Raw genomic sequence first — 13,093 nt, 5'->3', positions numbered from 1 at the left:
TCCAACATGAACATATAAGTCTAGTTGCAGTGATGAACAGTAAACCTCATATTCTACTGTACAGGACTGTCATCAATTATTCAATAATATTGTGTGTAAGTAAATTGCAACAATGACAGTAAAATACAGTGAAATACTGGTAATCACAGCTGTTCATAAAAAAATATTCTGTCTTTAAAATTTCTGTAATGAGTAGTTATGAGATTTGACTGCTGCCTCAGGTAAAAACAAAAAAATAACAAAATAAAATGCTATTGAGATGCTGTTCATAAAACATGTAGGGCTAGTGACAGGCTTGTTTTTCCGCGAACATGCGCCTGACAGTTTTGGACGTCGGGACTTGCCGTAGGAAGGTGTAACTGTAGCTGTAGTCGCTGCATGTTTTGAAAGTAGCTTTTCTCTGCTTAGAGGTTAGAAGATAACTTGTCATTTTCACTATAATGGTGTGACAGGAGCTGTGTGGAGGCTGTCTCAGTGACGAGGAGATGGACAGGCGTGGTGAGTGTGTGACTGCTTTTAATTCAACATTTCTCCAGTCGGTGAAGCTTCATAGTCCATTTGCTAACAGTTAGCTCCCAGCAGCCGGGCTTCAGGCTGCGCTGTCCAATAGAACAAGTACATACAGTCTATAAAAGTACAAACTGACAGTACTTATACCGACAGTATGTACTTACTCAGACAGTCTGTATAAGTACATACTGTCTGTGCAAGTACATACAGTCTGTATAAGTACATACTGTCTCTAAGTACATACAGTCTGTCCAAGTGTATACTGTCTTTACAAGTATAAGCAGCCTGTATGAGCACATTCAATCTGTACAAGTATATACTGTCTGTACAAATAGATACAGTCTGTACAGGTGCATACAGTCTGATGTAGTTGTATGTTACTACTGTTGCATAAGGAGTTGCAAAACGTGTGATGCTTTTTGCATCCTCAGCTCAGATGACTGTCTTGTGTCTGTCTAGTCATTTGAGCACACACCACATTTCCCTTTGTTGACATAGCAGAAAGTTTGCTGTGTGTAATGGTCCAGCTCAAGCTGAAACTGAAAGTCTCTTACTGGAAATTCCAGGGTTTAGAAAGCCATACTTTGTGCATGCAGTGATTTTACCTGTATGTAACCATTTAGACATTAGGGTGATACTGGCTGCTGTGGTACAGGTTTATTGCCAGAAGAGCTGCAACAATAATTGAAAAATGATTTGACAATGCAAGTTATTGTTAGTTGCTGCCTTATTTTTGTATTTTATATTTAAACAGGTACTTCCAAATAGTCTGACCACTCAGTAAACTGTGTTGCATGAATTTAAACTCAAAAGCCAGCAGGGTTGGATTGCAGATTTGATATTTTTTAAGCCATTTCTGATTGAGACTGACCTTAGAACAAAGTGAGCATGTGATTTGGCAAATTACTCATCCCTGATAAACTTTCACATGATTTTACCAGAAACATGTGCATAATGACAAAACAGATGACCCAGTTCTTTGCCTTTATTGTGCACAGATAGTGCTGTGCAGAAAGAGGAACAAGATTTCTTGCACTTGACTTAAGCACTTCTTATGCACATGCAAAATGTCTTGTTGTACACCAAACACAATCTGTCATCATACCAAAATGTTACTTATTTACCTTTAACATCCGAGGATATAGCCCTGAATAGTTTAGTGAATATTTTTTGTTGTTGCTGGTTGTTTGTTTTTAACAAAAATAAGAACACCAAAAAAATGACTTAATGAAAAATAGCAGTGGATGTATTTATCTGTCATTCTGATTATGTGTTATAGCTGACAAAAATGACATGATAGTTGAAAAAATTGGTATTTTATTTTACTGTTCGTAAAAGTCGGTCCTGTTTGCTGACGTACAAGACAAGTATATTTCAGAGATTTTTTCAGTTTCACAGTCTTAACAGCAGGATATTTGCAGCAGTGGCGTTATTGTGTGTGTGTGGCAACATGAAGCTGAGTAATAAGAAAAACACATTTTATTGTTTTACTGTAAGATGCTGTAGTCAGATAAGTTATCATCTGGATATGGACAAAGGTTATTTCCGCTAACAATCATCTGATCTGCTTAGATTATAGCTATTTATTTTGGCTGTCAGTTTGTGGCACTTAATTGGTGAATTTTTTTGTTCTCAGCAGTATCTGCATCTCTTCTCCTGGACTATTTAAGGGGTTGGTCACCCAAATCACTTTCCAATTAAATTTATGAACTCAGGTATTTGCAAAGCTCATCTTTGCATATGTTGGGAAAAAATAAGTTTTTTAAAATAGTTTTAAACCATATTTTTTGACCAATTTACTGTTATTTTCTTTTCACATTTGCTAAAAAAGTATCATTTTACAGGCATTTGCCATTATCTTAATTTTTAAAAAAATGATATTAGCAATTTTAAAGTGGCCAATAATTTCTTAACACTTACTTTAAAGATATTCTCTATTTTGTTAAATTACAGATGATATCTAGTAAAATCCCAGAAAAAAACATATTAATTTGTGCTGCAGCACGTCTGGTTTTCAGCCAAACAAAAACAGAATGTCACCCTGCTGTTCAGATCACTTCACTGACTTCCAGTTGCTGCCTGCATAAAATTCAAACCTCTGACACTTGCATTCAGAATGACAATGAAAACAGCTCCCTCCTACCTGGGGCCTATTTCACGAAGCAGGTTTTACAAACTCTGAGTTTCTTCCACAACTCTGAGTTGATCTACTCTGAGATAGAAAACTCTGAGTTTTCGGTTTTACAACGGCTGATTTGAGTTGGGTTAATCAACTCGGAGTAGTTTGACCCGGAGTTACGCGCGTGCACCGCAAGTCTGAAAAGACAGCATCAATGGAACCCCGATTCGACGAGTCACCATGGAAACGGGGAAGCGCAAGGCTGCGTTTTTGAACTGGAAGTTTTTAACGCGCTCATATGGCGAGTTTGAACACGTTTTTAGAAAGAAGTGCAACACCGCTGCAGCTGCAAAAGAAGGGGAGACAGCGTGGAGAACAGCCCGGATCGATGCGTAAGTTTAAATGTAGTCCTTTGTAATCGTAATAATATTGCAGGGAATAACTGTCTGAATGGCAGCCTAGTAAGTTATTTCATTTAGGTGAAATCCCGACGGGGCAGCAGCTTAAGATGAAATATAAAAACATTGTTCAAACGGGTCAGACCTCGGCATTATTTCATGGAGGTACTTCATGTTGATCATGTTTTACATTGTAAAGTAGCCTAAATATTAAGTGGCTGTTTGACTGTGCAGTTGTTTTATCCACACATAGCCTAAATGTCTGCATCCATATCATGTCCTGTTAAATAATTAAGCCTATTTAAACTAACATAGACTTCTGCTCAGCCAACAGAAAGAAAGCAGATGCCTGTAAAACGGTGGTATAAAATGTCATGGATGCACACATATATATATATATATATATGTATATATATATACACATACACACACACACATCTTGTAATTGTAAGTAGGCAACACTCCAAAGATTTATCCAAATGGTAGTTTAAGTTTACTGAAACATGTCACTGATCTAGGATGAAGAGGATGAAACTGTGTCTGCTGCCTTTACAGAGGGGGATCCAGAAAGGCATATAGAGGTATGTTACTGATATTTCTCTTCTCATTCAGATTTTGGGTGGAATATAGAGTGTGACATTTAGCCTACACTGAAGTATTGCACATTCTCATCTTTTTTTTAACAGAGCATGGCTGGACAGCAGCAGGATGGTCCCTCATCTTCCACTGCACAGACTGACACAGTGAGATGGATGTTCAGGAAACACCAGAGCTTCATTCTGTGGAATTCATGTGCAACTGTATAATTGAATGTCCTCTATGCATTCCCAGTTATCAATAAAACAGATTTACAAACTGCATTTGCTGAGAAAAATACAAAAAAACAGATTAGGAGGGCAGATCTGGAAATTGAAATACTGGAGCACAAGTTAGAGGTGGGTGATGGTCACAGGTGAATTATGTTAACTATTGGAACATTAACTGAACTATCTTTTATTTGTAGGGAATAAAGAAGACCAAATGAAATGTGTATCATGTCTTTATTTGCTGTGGTGGTGATGATGGAGACTTAAACTCTAAAGTGATTATTGCATGGTGTCTCTGACTGCTCTGCTGTCCTGGATAGCTGCAGGTGGATGGGCTCATCATCTGGGTCTTCAGTTTGTAGGGCAGGGTGTTGCTCTCCTCTAATAGTGGTAATATTATGAAGAACAACACATGCCACAGTAATATCACAGGCCCTCTCAGGGGTCACCCTGAGGAGACGTAGGCTCTGGAAACGGGCTTTCAGCAGGCCTATGGTCATCTCCACCCGGGCTCTGGTCCTGCAGTGAGTCCGGTTGAAGTTCTGTTGGGGGCCTGGTTCAGGGTCAGGGTATGAGGTCATCAGCCTGGGTTGGCATGGTAACCCCTGTCACCCAGCAGAAGGCCATCAAACTCTCCTGTAATGTATAGAGGATACATCAGAGCATATTAAAGGAGGGAGACAAGAGAATTCTATTGTGAAAATCTTTATGCTGCTGACCATGCTGCAGTCTGTTGCTCAGGTTAGACTCTCCATAAATCCTGGAGTCATGAACAGACCCAGACCACGTGGCCTCCACATTAGAAATGATGTATGCAGCATCACATATGATCTGGACAGTGCAGAGAATTACAGATGTTGAACTATGATGCAGTCTTTAACATTTAGAAACAGTAGTCAGTCTACCTGTAACCTACCTGCACATTTATGCTGTGAATGGACTTCCTGTTCATGATGTGAGGGAGCTGTGATGGGGATGTGTGTGCATCTATGCAGCCAATCACACTGGGAAATCCTAAAAGAAATTAAAATGACTATTCCCAGTCAGAGGCTGCAGTACAATGTCATTAACAGAATATGACTTAAAATGAATTTAACAGATCTCTACATCATTCACCTGCAATCCCATGGATCCTCCTTGATGCTCTGACAGGTTTATGTCCAGGAAAACCACAATGACGAGTAAAAGTCGTTTCAGAGCCAGGAAAACTTTTCTGACTGTCCTGCATACAGTTGTCTTACTGTAGTGCTCTGCATCTCCGACATTATATAAAAACTTCCATTTGCAAAGAACCACAGCGCAACACACAATATCTGCTGGATGTGAGAGCATGACTGCGGCTGGTAATGTAAATGTAAGGACGGATTAGGTTGTTTATGTAGATTATGGACTTAAAACGAATACGAAACGGTACCGCTCAAACCGATAATTGTCCGGAAATGCGAGAACATGTATGCTCGGTCTGATAACAATCTACCGACGAATATTTAATTATATGTGCAGTAATGGTGCTCCTTTATCCACTGGATCGTTAATAAAAGCTGTTCTGCGCCAAAACTCGCTCGCTTACTGACTGAATGAATGAGGAAATGAAACAGCGTGTGTGGCTGAAAGAGGGCGGAGACAGAGAGAAACTCGAGGTTTTCTCAGATAAACCTGCTGGCGAGCAGGTTAGAGTCATAGAGTCAGTTACTGCGGTAACTGACCGAGAGTTGAAGTTACCCCTCTTTGTGAAACAGGCTCGAGTTACCCCGCATTCCCTGGTTAGAGTTACCTCGCTTCGTGAAATGGAAAACTCTGAGTTTCCCTCATTTCAGGGTTAACAAACTCAGAGTTTTCACTAAACCTGCTTCGTGAAATAGGCCCCTGAACTCTCTCATTCAGCTCTGCACTCCCTCGCTGTGCTCGTCCAACAAAAGGTGCCTGATAGCTGAACTCTTCTCCTCTATGGTTTGCCGGTGGTGGAACAAGTTGCCAAACTGTGTTCGATCTTCAGAATCCCTCTCAGTCTTTACAAACAGACTAAAAACCCAGCCCTATTACCTGTCACACTGCCTGTAGACACCATCACTTGAACACACTAGATCCTTGCTTGTGTTGTGTCTACTTGTTTGATCATCCTCACATACAGTATGACTGCCTGGTATCCAAACTGCACAGAAATGGACAGAGAACGCCTCCAGAGGATCATCAAAACATCTCAAGAAATAATTAGACTTCCCCTCCCGACTCTGGACAACATCTTTAAAACATGCTGTCTCCACAACGACAGCACCATCCTGAACCCTTTGATGCCTAACACAGGTCAAAAGTGATCTGTATTCAATGAAAAATGGGTATCTCTGGACCCATGTTGTGCATCAAAGGGTTAAAGATGACATACACCCCTCCAACTAGTTCTTCACTCTGTTGCCATCTGGGAGGCGCTACAGAGCCATTAAAGCTCACACCTCCATCCTGAAAAACAGCCTTTTCCCCAAGGCTATCACAGAACTGAATCAAATACCCCCCTTCTGTGCTGCTTCCTCCTTTGCTTCATAATGACTTTCCTATTGCAATATGCGACCTCACTTGCAATCTTTGAATTTACATTTTTGCACAATATTTTTACACTGTGGACATTATGTGCAATATGAGCACCCTGCAGAGTATTTTAGTTTGATGCTTGTCTGTGTGTTCTTTTAACTTATTGACTGAGTGTGAGTGCACATGTGGAATGAGTGTGAGTGCACATGTGGAATGAGTGTGTGTGTGTGTGTGTGTGTGTGTGTGTGTGTGTGTGTGTGTATTTTAGGTGTTAGACGTGCAAATTTTGTTGTACCATTTGGCACAATGACAATAAAACTTTCTGATTCTGATACTCTCAGATGTACGTCGCTTTAGATAAAAACGTCTGCTAAGTGTAATTGTAGAATTGTGAAATTTATATACTGGCTGTAATTACACAGGCCCAAACTGGAAATAATGTCCACAATCAGAATTTTTTTTTGCAATGTATCCTTAAAATTGCAATTCAATTCAATTCAATTCAATTTTATTTATATAGCGTCAATTACAGTCAACTCGTCTCAAGACGCTTTACAGAACCCAAATGCCTGACCCCCAGAGCAAGCCCAAAGGCGACAGTGGCAAGGAAAAACACCCTTTTAACAGGGAAGAAACCTCGAGCAGAACCCGGCTCTATATAGGGGGGACCCATCTGCCTGCTGGCCGGGCGGGTTGAGAAGGACAGAAGAGGGCAAGGGGGAGGGATGGGAGAAGAGGGAGGGGTGGGAAAGCACGGAAAACACAACACACATTTGGATACATGCATGACAGGATATGTGACACAGACAAAGTATAAGCTAACATTGAAAACTGACTCATAGTTTACTCTTATGATGTACGGCTCTGACATTAAACATACTCCATATATAGCTAGCAGTAAAATTCAAACAGTATGTAAGTTAGCATAACAGTATAGTGAAGGCAATGCAGAGTTGACTGGTGGAAAAAGGGAGTTGGAAGCAGAGGGCTGGAGGAAGGTCAGTAGCAGCATCCCACAGTGGACATGGTGGAGACTGGACCAGCTGGTGGAACATCAACCGCAGATCTGAAGCATCCAGCTCTGGGACCAGGGACACTCGGAGAAATAGCACAGGGGGAAACAGAGTGAATGTACTGCAATAACGGTATACATATTAAATGTAAAGGTAGATAGAGAAGGGCTCAGTGCGTCAAGAAAAGTCCCCCAGCAGCCTAGGCCTATAGCAGCATGACTAGAGGCAGAACGAAGGGACGTCCAAGAAGGAGTCAGCTGTGCAAATGAAGACACAAGCCGAACCCCTGTGGGTCACCCAGTCAGCCCCAACTATAAGATTTGTCAAAAAGGAACGTTTTAAGCCTGGTCTTAAAAATAGAGAGGGTGTCTGCCTCCCGAACCCAAACTGGGAGCAGGTTCCACAGGAGAGGCGCCTGATAACTGAAGGCTCTGCCTCCCATTCTACTTTTAGAAATTCTAGGAACAACAAGTAAGCCTGCAGCTTGAGAGCGAAGAGTTCTGCTAGGATAATATGGTACTATCAGATCTTTAAGATATGATGGAGATTGGTTATTAAGAGCTTTATATGTCAGAAGAAGGATTTTAAATTCTATTCTGGATTTAACAGGAAGCCAGTGAAGAGAAGCAAGTATAGGGGAAATATGATCTCTTTTGCTAACTCCTGTCAGTACTCTCGCAGCAGCGTTTTGGATCAACTGTAGATGTTTGAGAGAACTATTTGGACAACCCGATAATAAGGAATTGCAATAGTCAAGCCTGGAAGTAACAAAAGCATGAACTAATTTTTCTGCATCACTCTGAGACAGAATGTTCCTGATTTTTACAATATTACGCAGGTGAAAAAAGGAAGTCCTACAGACTTGCTTTATGTGTGAGTTAAAGGACATGTCCTGGTCAAAAATAACTCCAAGATTCCTCACAGTAGTACTGGAGGCCAATGTGATGCCATCCAGAGTAACTATTTGCTTTGAAAGCGAGTTTCTAAGATGTTTGGGGCCAAATACAATGACTTCAGTTTTGTCTGAATTTAGCAGTAGGAAGTTAAAAGTCATCCAGGTTTTAATGTCCTTAAGACAATCTTGCAGTCTAGCTAACTGATCAGTTTCATCTGGCTTCATAGATAAATACAATTGTGTGTCATCTGCATAACAATGGAAGTTAATACAATGCTTCCTAATAATATTGCCTAAAGGAAGCATGTATAATGTGAAAAGTATCGGTCCTAAGACAGAACCCTGAGGAACTCCATGATTAACTTTAGTATGCTCAGAAGAGTTATTGTTGACATGCACAAACTGGAACCTATCTGATAAGTAGGATTTAAACCAGTCCAGTGCTGTCCCTTTAATGCCAATTGAATGTTCTAGACGCTGTAATAAAATGTTGTGGTCGATTGTGTCAAACGCTGCACTAAGATCTAACAAAACAAGTATAGAGACTAGTCCATTATCTGATGCTATGAGAAGGTCATTAGTAACTTTCACTAGAGCTGTTTCTGTGCTATGATGCACTCTGAAGCCTGACTGAAACATTTCAAACAAATTATTCCTTTGTAAGTGTTCACATAATTGATTTGCAACTGTTCTTTCCAGAATTTTAGAGAGAAATGGTAGGTTGGATATCGGTCTATAGTTAGCTAACACATCTGGATCTAAAGTGGGCTTTTTAAGCAAAGGTTTGATGACAGCAACCTTAAAAGCCTGTGGTACATAGCCTGTTACTAGAGAGAGATTAATCAGATCTAACATTGAAGAATTAATTAAAGGTAAAATCTCCTTGAAGAGTCTAGTTGGGATAGGATCTAAAAGACATGTTGATGGTTTGGATGTAGAAACTGTTGAAATTAGTTCAGAGAGACATATAGGAGTGAAGAATTCTAAAGATTCATCAGGTCTAACAGCCAATTCAAAAGCATCTGTGACATTTGTAGGAAGGGCCAGATTAATTTTATCTCTAATCATAACTATTTTATGTGTAAAGAAGCTCATGAAGTTGTTACTGGTTAAAGCTAAAGGAATACAAGGTTCAACAGAGCTCTGACTCTTTGTCAGCCTGGCTACAGTGCTAAAGAGAAACCTAGGGTTGTTCTTGTTCTCATCTATTAAAGATGAATAATAAGTTGTCCTGGCATTACGAAGAGCTTTTTTATAGATTACTAGACTATTTTTCCAAGCCACATACACTTCCTCTGAATTAGTGGAATACCACTTTCTTTCCAGCTTTCGGGATGCCTGCTTTAAAGTCCGCAGCTGGGAATTATACCAAGGAGCAAGTCTTCTCTGAGATATAACTTTCTTTTTTACAGGTGCAACACTATCAAGAGTTGTACGCAGTGAGGCTGAAGCATTATTAACATAATAATCCACTTCTGTGGGGGTAAAATAATAATAATTGCCTTCTGATTTATCAGTAAATGTTGCTGAAGTAAACAGTGAGGGTATTATTTCCTTAAATTTAGATACTGAATTGTCAGACAAACACCTACTGTAATGATATTTGTTCTCAGCTGCTAAACAATCCTTTACTTTAAATTGAAATGTTATCATAAAATGGTCAGAAAGAAGAGGGTTCTGGGGAAATACTGTTAACTCTTCAATTTCTATGCCATAAGTCAGGACAAGGTCAAGAGTGTGATTAAAACTATGAGTTGGTTTATTTACATGTTGAGAAAACCCAATTGAGTCTAATAATGAATTAAAAGCTGTTGTAAGGCTGTCGCTGTCTATGTCAACATGAATGTTAAAGTCACCCACAATAATAACTTTGTCTGAACTGAGCACTAATTCAGATAAAAAGTCTGAGAATTGAGATAAAAACTCAGAATATGGAGCAGGAGGACGATATACACACGTGGACAAAATTGTTGGTACCCCTCAGTTAAAGAAGGAAAAACCCACAATTCTCACTGAAATCACTTGAAACTCACAAAAGTAACAATAAATAAAAATTTATTGAAAATTAAATAATCAAAAACAGCCATCACTTTTGAATTGTTGATTAACATAATTATTTAAAAAAAACAAACTAATGAAATAGGCCTGGACAAAAATGATGGTACCTCTATAAAAGATTGAAAACTATTTGACCAGAGTGACATGATTAACTCAGGTGTGTCATTTAATTGACATCACAGGTGTTTCCAAACTCATAATCAGTCAGTCTGCCTATTTAAAGGGAGACAAGTAGTCACCCTGCTGTTTGGTGAAAAGGTGTGTACCACACTGAACATGGACAACAGAAAGCGAAGGAGAGAATTGTCCCAGGACATCCGAAAAAACATTATAGACAAACATCTTAAAGGTAAAGGCTATAAGACCATCTCTAAACAGCTTGAAGTTCCTGTGACAACAGTGGCTCATATTATTCAGAAGTTCAAGACCCACGGGACAGTAGCCAACCTCCCTGGACGTGGCCGCAAGAGGAAAATTGATGACAAATTGAAGAGACGGATCGTTGGAATTGTATCCAAAGAGCCCAGAGCAACCTCCAAAGAAATTAAAGGTGAACTCCAAGGCCAAGGTACATCAGTGTCAGATCGCACCATTTGTCGTTGTTTGAGCCAAAGTGGACTTCATGGGAGACGACCAAGGAGGACACCACTGCTGAAAAAAACTCATAAAAAAGCCAGACTGGAATTTGCAAAAATGCATGTTGACAAGCCACAAAGCTTCTGGGAGAATGTCCTTTGGACAGATGAGACCAAACTGGAGCTTTTTGGTAAGGCACATCAACTCTATGTTCATAGACTCAAAAACCAAGCATACGAAGAAAAGAACACTGTCCCTACGGTGAAACATGGAGGAGGCTCAGTAATGTTTTGGGGCTGCTTTGCTGCATCTGGCACAGGGTGTCTTGAAAGTGTGCAAGGTACGATGAAATCTGAAGACTATCAAGGCATTCTGGAGAGAAATGTGCTGCCTAGTGTCAGAAAGCTTGGTCTCAGTCGCAGGTCATGGGTCTTCCAACAGGACAACGATCCAAAACACACAGCCAAAAACACCCAAGAATGGCTGAGAGAAAAGCGTTGGACTATTCTAAAGTGGCCTTCTATGAGCCCAGATCTGAATCCCATTGAACATATGTGGAAGGAGCTGAAACATGCCATTTGGAGAAGACACCCATCAAACCTGAGACAACTGGAGCTGTTTGCTCATGAGGAGTGGGCCAAAATACCTGTTGACAGCTGCAGAACGCTCATTGACAAATACAGAAATCGTTTAATTGCAGTGATTGCCTCAAAAGGTTGTGCAACAAAATATTAAGTTATGGGTACCATCATTTTTGTCCAGCCCTATTTCATTAGTTTGTTTTTTTAAATAATTATGTTAATCAACAATTCAAAAGTGATGGCTGATTTTGATTATTTAATTTTCAATAAATTTTTATTTATTGTTACTTTTGTGAGTTTCAAGTGATTTCAGTGAGAATTGTGGGTTTTTCCTTCTTTAACTGAGGGGTACCAACAATTTTGTCCACGTGTGTATAACAACGAATAAAACTGGTTTCTGAGCTTTCAAATTTGGATGAGAGAGACTAAGAGTGAGATTTTCAAATGAGCTGTAATCAGGTTTAGGCCTCTGGTTCAATTTTAAACTAGAATGGTAGATTGCTGCTACTCCTCCTCCTCGGCCTGTGATTCGAGGAATATGACAGTTAATATGACTAGGGGGAGTTGATTCGTTTAGGCTAACAAATTCTTCCTGCTGCAACCAGGTTTCAGTCAAACAGAACAAATCAATCTGGTGATCAGTTATCAACTCATTTACTAGCAGAGATTTAGACGAGAGAGATCTAATATTTAACAGACCACATTTAATTTTCCTGTCTCTGTGTTCTGTTGAAATAGTGGTATTAATTTTTATTAAATTTTTGTGGTTACTATTTCTTTTGTATATTTTTGATTTGTGTAATTTATTGAATTTTGGTGGTCGGGGGACAGACACAGTCTCAATAAAGTTAACTGAATTACTGGAGGGTGACAGCTGTGAGGAAACTGCAGAGAGGTGTGTAAGACTACAACTCTGCATCCTGGTCTTAACTCTGGGTTGTCATGCTTTAGGAGTACTAATAAAATCAGCCATATTCCTAGAAATGAGAGCTGCACCAGCCAAAGTGGGATGGATGCCGTCTCTCCTAATCAGACCAGGTTTTCCCCAAAAGGAGCTCCAATTATCAATAAAGCCCACGTCGTTTGATGGACACCACATAGACAACCAGCGGCGAAACGACGACATGCGGCTAAACATGTCATCGCTGGTCAGATCAGGCAAGGGTCCAGAGAAAACTACAGAGTCCGACATGGTTTTGGCGAAAGTACACACCGATGCCACGCTAATTTTGGTGACCTCCGATTGGCGTAACCGGGTGTCGTTACCGCCGACGTGAATAACAATCTTACTATATTTACGATTATCTTTAGCCAGCAGTTTCAAATTTGCTTCTATGTCGCCCGCTCTGGCCCCTGGGAGGCATTTAACTATGGTCGCTGGTGTCGCTAGCTTCACGTTTCTGACTATGGAGCTGCCAATGATCAGAGTTGGTTTCTCAGCGGGTGTGTCGCTGAGCGGGGAAAAACGATTAGAAACATGAAGCGGTTTGTGGTGAGCCGGGACAGCAGGCTTGAGTTTAGGACTGTTTTTCCTACGAACTGTCACCCATCCACCCGGCTGTTCGGGCGCTGCTAAGGGACGGCTAACAGATGCTACACTAGCTAAGCTAT

The 13,093-nt window shown here is 40.2% G+C and overlaps 1 protein-coding gene and 2 long non-coding RNA genes across 4 annotated transcripts in view; 2 read left to right on the top strand and 1 right to left on the bottom strand.

Moving 5' to 3' along the window:
• Positions 1–341: 341 nt before the first annotated feature.
• Positions 342–13,093, top strand: part of atp13a2 (ATPase cation transporting 13A2) — a 72,249-nt gene continuing 59,497 nt past the window's right edge. For both annotated transcript variants that reach the window (XM_051949332.1, XM_051949331.1), the window contains exon 1: positions 342–498. In XM_051949332.1, coding sequence (XP_051805292.1) covers positions 486–498 — 13 coding nt within the window. In that variant the 5' untranslated portion in view covers positions 342–485. The remainder of the gene's footprint in view (positions 499–13,093) is intronic.
• On the top strand, positions 2,480–4,040 carry LOC127534361 (uncharacterized). Its single transcript, XR_007942465.1, has 3 exons — positions 2,480–3,021; positions 3,546–3,608; positions 3,714–4,040. It is a non-coding gene; the product is annotated as an uncharacterized LOC127534361 (long non-coding RNA).
• LOC127534360 (uncharacterized) lies at positions 4,127–4,867 on the bottom strand. The gene is made up of 3 exons (XR_007942464.1): positions 4,750–4,867; positions 4,553–4,664; positions 4,127–4,469 (listed from the first exon to the last, which is right to left on the bottom strand). It is a non-coding gene; the product is annotated as an uncharacterized LOC127534360 (long non-coding RNA).

Source organism: Acanthochromis polyacanthus, chromosome 6 (assembly GCF_021347895.1).
Source record: "Acanthochromis polyacanthus isolate Apoly-LR-REF ecotype Palm Island chromosome 6, KAUST_Apoly_ChrSc, whole genome shotgun sequence".
Classification (NCBI taxonomy): Eukaryota; Metazoa; Chordata; class Actinopteri; family Pomacentridae; genus Acanthochromis; species Acanthochromis polyacanthus.
The sequence above is the reverse complement of the archived record's forward strand: the minus strand, read 5'-3'. Positions and strand labels throughout refer to the sequence as shown.